The following is a 6,532-nucleotide window of genomic DNA, read 5'->3' as shown; positions in this document are numbered from 1 at the left end:
CCTGCTGCCCAGCCAGAAGCTGGCGGCCCGACTCCGGCCGGTCAGCGCCAGCACGTGCTGCACTGCTGCCGGCCTGCAGGTCCGCCCGCGCGCCAGGAGCCCAGGAAGGGCAGCAGCTTCGCCGCCTCGGCTTCGGGGCAGGCCTCCCACCTTCCCGCACGTTGCCGCCGGACGCACCTGGGCTGGCTCTGCCCTCCCGCATGGCGATCGGGAACTCAGCCCCCGGCCGGGGCCGCAGCACCGCCCACCAGGGAAGCGGAAGTCGCGCGGCCAATCTGAGGCCGCGGTGCAGGGGGCGGGGCCAGGTAGGCGCAGGGCATTGTGGGTCGCGCGGCGCCGAGGGCGTGCGGTTTGCCCTGAAGTTCCGCTCAGGCGGAGCTAAACCTGGACCTGCCTGTTCTCCTGGGACCTCGAGGGTGTCAGGGCTTGCACAGGGGTGGGACCGAGTCTGGTCAGGGGAGTGTGGCTCCGGGTCCGCCTGGAACGAAGGCCTGCCGAGTCCTGCAGGCTGCCTCCGCGGTCCTGGAGCCCGGTGCGGAGGGCCACCAGGAGGGCCACCAGGGAACCCGGGGCCGTGGGATGAGGCCTAAGGAGGCAGCCTTAGGGCATTTGTTGGAGGTGTGGACACAGTGACGCGTTCAGCACCGAGATAGGACTTAAGTGGCAACAGGAAGCGGCAGCACATCCGAAGGCTTGGTGAGACCCATGCTCCTAAAGGGGCTGCAGTGACGACAGTGTTAGGTTTCTGCGATCTGAACTTGCTTGACTTCTTTTGTGAAATTCCTGTTTTCTATTTCATATCACATTGATTTGTAGGATCCTTGTCTCTTATGTGTTCTGAACTGTTTTTTAGTGCCAATATTGTAGATATCTCCTCCCTATGCTGCCTTTCATGTCTTAATGGTGTATTTGTTTTAAAACAATTTTGGGGGCTGAGGTTGTAGCTCAATGGTAGAGTGCTTGCACATGTGAGACACTGGATTGGCTCCTCAGCACTGCGTAAAAGTAAGTCAAATAAAGGTATTGGGCCAATCTACAACTAAAAAATAAAAAAAGTAAATAAAATTTATATTCAGTACTACTATATATATTCTTATGATTCTTGATGTTTAAGTTTTCCCTACTTTCTCACACTTGTATTTAAAAAGCATTTCTTGTTTTTATCATTTAAAATGTGAAACTCTAGTAGAGGGAGTCCACCATAGCCTTGGGAGTTCTTGTTTTAGTGTGCACAACTCTTTTATGAAAAAAAAGCAATATTCCAGGTGCTGGCTTCCTAATGAGCACCAGAGTACTGCTGTGTCCAGAGCTGGGATGGGTGGTACTGGCTCAGGGTGATTCTGGTGCCTGGACAGTCAGAATAGCAGCCCCCAACATGTTCACTCTGCTGCTTCTCCTGCATTTTGTAGTATGGAATAGCAGCTCCCAGTTTCTGGTAGGATTTGCCTGGCACCCTGTATAACCTGCTGCTCACCAGGACTATTTGTTTTTTCAAGGATAAATTTGAAAGAGGCACCAAATTCAGCTTTTATGTAAATCCAGCCTAACTTATTTTAGAGACTAAATTGCCACAAGTATGAGAACATTCATGTAGATGTTTACCATCTTTGCTAAATTTCCTAATTATGTTAATTATGGATGTGAATACTTAAAGTTAATACTGATATAGTACAAGTATTTTTGTGGGAATGTATCTGGTTAGTGTGATTATTTAAAATATTATGAAATTGAGAATACTTAAAAAATTAAAATAGTTACTCTTTGTTAAAAAAAAAAAAAAAAAACTTCCGATTCTTCATTCCTGGAACCTCTCAGCCTGCCTGACCTAGGGAAGAGGTGCTACTTCACAGTCTCATAGCAAAAGCCCTGCAGGCTTGCAGGCTTGGGGGTTATGGGTAAGGGATGGAAGACCAGTTCTAACCCTAAAGCCATTAAGAAGACAGGTCTAAGGTTGGAAGCTGAGAATTTACAGGAAAGGAAATCACTATGGAAGGATGTAAAAAGCTAAGGGAACTTCTCAAACAGTGCAAACAGGGCTGGGGTTGTGGCTCAGCCGTAGAGTGCTGTAGAGTGCTCGCCTAGTGTTGAGAGCCACAGTTTAGTCAGAATTACGCCTGGCATTTTTGCCAGAGGGAATGGTTGAAAGGTGACCCTGCTCCAGGATTAGGGCAGATCCTGCTGCCTCGGGAGCCTGCTACTTTGCAGTTCCCATTGAGTTCTCACGGGGTTCTGAGAGAATTGGCGTGCGGAGCCCGTGGAGGCAGTTCCGGGAAGTGTGTGTAGAGGGCCGGTGAGAGTTCGGAAATAAAGGTTGCTGTTTGAACCTACAAGGCCATGTGGCGGCTCAGTTATTTTGTGCCCAGCCAGTCTGCGGCAGCCTAGCATGTGTGAGGCCCTGGGTTCAATCCCAGCACCACATAAAAATAAGTAAATAAAATAAAGGTATTGTATCCAACTACAATTAAAATATTAAAAAACAAAACAAAACAGTGCAAACAGCTAATGTGTGTGGAGACCCTCAGTGGTCCTGTCAGTGACCTGCCAAGCTAGCTTTGAAGGATGTGGGTGACTCTGAGATCCTGTACCCCATAGGTCAATGTCCATTTCCTAGGACTTCTATGTGGAAGGATCCAAAGGATGCTGCTGCCTTGTTACTTCCCAGGTAAAAGCCCAGGTGTATGCTCCCAGAACACAAGTAAGGAAAACCAGGTCCCCGCAGACTGCTGTTCAAACATGCAGACTCCTCCCCACACACAGATGTACCCACTTGGAAAGTCCCCTTCATATCTGGTCAGGGATATGACCCAGGGAATTGTCTCTAATGTCAATCACCCATCTTAACATCCAGTATTTGACCAGCACTATGGACCTCCTTTCCAGGTTGATAGGCTCATCCCACCAGGAGTGCTGCTCCACCCCATGACCATACCCCAGATGTTGTCCCATCCCAGAGACCCCCAATACTTGACGTCACATGCCACCCATCACCAGCGAATTCAGACTACTGCCATGCCTTCCTGCCCACCCCCAAGCCCTAGAGAGACAGAGGTGGCATCTGTCGTCTTGCCAAAGCCTCTGGACTTTATTCTAGATGCAGGCCTATGCCAGGGAACATAGAAGACACAAGTGTTGTTGCAATTCAACTTGGCGGGATTGAGACACAGGACCCACCGTGCCTGCCAGGTCAGCTGTAGCTGTCAGGATCCGCATCTTCGGGCAGAAAGTAGCGCTGCAGGGTGGGCTGCAGGAGCAACGGGGGCAGGGCACGAGGGGGTGCGGGCCAGCCTGGGGGGAAGGGCTGCAGCTCCACTCTCGGCAGGGGCAGCTTTAGCACCCGGATGGAACGGTCCAGTGAACGGGCACAGTGGGTGCTGAGATGTGACATCACACGACCTGGGGGCAGGCAGGCAGGCCAATGAGACCACCAGCCAAGGCTGGGATGAGGAAAGGGTGTGGGACCAGGGACCAGTCTCCACCCTTGAGCCCACTCACCCTTCATTCTCATCCCAGAGCTCCGAGCCTTGGCTTCCTGCAGTCTAAGTATGGGGTAGTGCCTGGGAGAAGGAGTCAGGTCAGACAGACAATGCTCAGCTGCCCATGCCGGCCAGGGGGCCCCCTCGCTGCACTCACCCTTGATCCCTGGGTGGCGCCACCACAGTGTTAGGCACAGGAGGGCGCGGGGTTGCAGAGTGGGGTGGCTGTTCGGTTTCCTTCTGGATCAAACTCTGCTGCTGTACTTGATGCTGCTCGCAGAAGTGGTTGAGTGCATCGACGTAGCCCAGGTCCAGCATCTGCCATTTCGACCAGTCGGTCTTTTCCAGCGGCTGTGGCAGGCCATGTGGTGCAGTGGGCATGGAGGGCTCAGGCACCGAGCAGAAGCTCTTCAGCGTCTCTGAGAGCGACCGCCTGGTCTGCCCAGTGTAAAAGTGAGCCTGGGGCTCTGGGGATCCAGCTTTAGATTCTGTGGGGGACACCACAAGCAAGGGAGGCTCCAGGACATGGAGGAGCGCCTGAGAGGCTTGCGGCCAGAAGATGCTCAAAGGAGCCCCTGAGACTGCTGAAGCCTGTGACTGGTCCTCCCTGGGAGGAAAGGAAGGCGGCCAGGTATCAGAGCCTTTGGGCAGCACCATTGACAACTGAGCTGTAGATGGCTGTAAAGTTTCCATCTGTAGAGGAAGTGGCCAGTCTAAGAAGCATCCTTGCTCCTTGGCTACTGAAATTCCCTTTTGCCTAATTCCCAGCCCCGGGGACCGGGTGCCCCACCCCTGAGCAGGAAGCCAAAGCAGGCATCCCTGTAGCCCAGGGGACCCCAGGGCTGCCTCTGGAGAAGCCCAGCTAGGCCATGTGCACCAGACCTTCAGCTGCTGGATCATGCCCTCCAGCTTCTGGCAGCAGTATAAGCGCAGCTTGGCTTTGGAATTAAGTTTGGAGCCCTGGACCCAGGTCATCATCTCCTTGAACAGGAAGCCCTCTGGGTCCCGAAGGCCCAGACCATTCAGCAGCTTCTTGAGCTCTGGCCTAGGACAAATGCATGTGGCTTATTCCAGCCTCCCCAGCTGGTAGGGAGGATGGGTCAGGAGTGTCACTTACCGGTCGGAAGCTGGAGAGTAGAGGAAGTAGGACATGAGCTCTAGCACCACATCACGGGAATCCAGGGAGCAGGCCAGCAGCAGCTGCAGTGCCAGCATCACAAACTGCTTCTGAATGTGGTCCTGTGCACAGGTGGGGACAATGGTTGGTGGGAGAAACACGGTGGGGGTGGAGGGTGTCAAGGAACTCACCTGGAGGCTGGGGGGGTTGTCCAAGTTGAGCAAGTGCAAGAGGTTGCTCTGCAGCCGACTGTGGAGGTCACTGCTCACATCAGGCAGCAGTCTCAGCAGTGCATTTAGGATATGCACACGGTCTTCCCAGATGGCCTCTGCCAGCAGGTCCACCAACATGGAGGCCAGGCCCTCCACTGTGCCCATCTCAGGGTAGGCCTACAGAACGGTATGCTGAGACCCTGCTCCCTATTTCACATTCAGGCAGGCTCCTGCTTTCTCCCCACACCCCATCCCAGACTACGTTTCCCAGCTTCCCAGGCCCCCCCACACCTCCAGGGTGAAGATGGGGAACAGCTTTTTGAACCAGTTCTGGATGACGAAAGAGTGCAGGAACCTGGGCAGATGCCCATAGCGCTCTTCCCAGAGTGAATGCCCCTGGTGGTACTGGGAGCCAAAGTAGATTTTGGTCCTGGGGGCCTCATGGAAGCTCTGGGACTCGCCAATCAAGTCCATGGCGCTCTAGGGGAAGTGACAGCAACTTCAGCGCCACTTCTCTGGGTTTTGGGCACTGAGCCCACCCTGCCTGTGGCAGCCTGGGATGCATACCCCAGCCTCTGCCTCCCAGTAATCTAACTGTTGGTCAGAATACATCCTGGGTGAACTCAGAGAAGCTGAGATCCAGTCTATTTTCAGTTCCTTCTCCTCCTCCTCCTCTTCTTCCTCTTCCTCCTCAGACTTCCCATGAAGCCACTGCATCAGCCTACTGTGCCACTTGGACCACCTGTGGCGCTGTAGCCATAGGTCATCCAGGCTTGCATCTGGCTATAGAGGAGAGGGCACAAGAAGGGGCATCTGGCAGACGGTGGGGACAGTGGAGCCCTCCCTGAGCCCCCCAGCTCTGCCTCTTGCCTGGAGTCTGTTCTCAGTATAGGAGGTGAGCGTGGTCAGAGGTCTAAGACAGCCGATCTCGGTGGACGGCCACATCTGCTGAAGCACCACGGAGTTGGGCACACAGCCAGGGAAACTAATGGGTCGTGGGCAGTACTGGAGGCACAGCACAGCAGGGTGGCTGAGAACTTGAAGCCACCCCAACTGGGATACCACCCTGGGTCACACCCATGATCATGTAGAGTCCCAAGACATGGGCCCAGTTCTGCCTGCCAGGCCTCCATCAGACTGGACAAGGCAGCCCATGCTCTTAACATACAGGTGAGGGGAAAGTCTGGGGTGCCGAAGGAGGAGTGCTCCATGGACATTAACTGGAAGATGAGGGAAATCTGGGGGACAGAAGGCCTTCGGAAAGCCCCAACCCCCACATGTTCTTCTTGGTACTTGGTCTCAAACCCTGAAACAGGGAAGCCTGGGGGTAGGGGGCAGGACAGAAAGGAAGTCACCAGAGAGACTTCAGTGGAGAACTTGAGGCAATATGCTGCAAAGCTGGAAGGACAAAATGGCAGGCCTGGATAGGAGCCAGCATGTGCTAAGCAAGGGCCTGGGCCTGCCTGGGCACCCACTGGCAGCAAGGGAGGGATTTTATTTTATTTTTTTAAGAATTTAACCTTGAGGAGCTGGGGCTGTAGCTCAGTGGCAGAGCACTTGCCTTGCACATGTGAGGTACTGAGTTCGATCCTCAGCACCACATATAAGTAAAAAAGAAAAAAATAATAATAATTTAACTTTGGGGTTGGGGTTGTGGCTCAGTAGTAGAGCATTTGCCTGGCATGTGTGAGGCCCTGGGTTCAAATCTCAGCATTGCATATAAATAAATA

The 6,532-nt window shown here is 53.6% G+C and overlaps 2 protein-coding genes across 2 annotated transcripts in view; both read right to left on the bottom strand.

Moving 5' to 3' along the window:
• Hgh1 (HGH1 homolog) overlaps nucleotides 1–202 on the bottom strand; it is a 1,883-nt gene extending 1,681 nt beyond the window's left edge. Inside the window, exon 1 of the mRNA XM_015486317.2 lies at nucleotides 74–202. Within this exon, the coding sequence (XP_015341803.1) occupies nucleotides 74–202 (129 nt within the window). The remainder of the gene's footprint in view (nucleotides 1–73) is intronic.
• A 2,856-nt stretch (nucleotides 203–3,058) lies between these two features.
• Wdr97 (WD repeat domain 97) overlaps nucleotides 3,059–6,532 on the bottom strand; it is an 11,404-nt gene continuing 7,930 nt past the window's right edge. Inside the window, 9 exon segments of the mRNA XM_015486613.2 lie at nucleotides 3,059–3,393; nucleotides 3,493–3,554; nucleotides 3,631–4,166; nucleotides 4,356–4,518; nucleotides 4,591–4,712; nucleotides 4,782–4,979; nucleotides 5,094–5,282; nucleotides 5,370–5,581; nucleotides 5,723–5,807. Coding sequence (XP_015342099.1) covers nucleotides 3,185–3,393; nucleotides 3,493–3,554; nucleotides 3,631–4,166; nucleotides 4,356–4,518; nucleotides 4,591–4,712; nucleotides 4,782–4,979; nucleotides 5,094–5,282; nucleotides 5,370–5,581; nucleotides 5,723–5,807 — 1,776 coding nt within the window. The 3' untranslated portion in view covers nucleotides 3,059–3,184.

The sequence above is a fragment of the Marmota marmota genome, unplaced genomic scaffold, assembly GCF_001458135.2.
Source record: "Marmota marmota marmota unplaced genomic scaffold, marMar, whole genome shotgun sequence".
Classification (NCBI taxonomy): Eukaryota; Metazoa; Chordata; class Mammalia; order Rodentia; family Sciuridae; genus Marmota; species Marmota marmota.
Note: the sequence above shows the minus strand (reverse complement) of the source record. Positions and strands in the feature narration are given on the sequence as shown.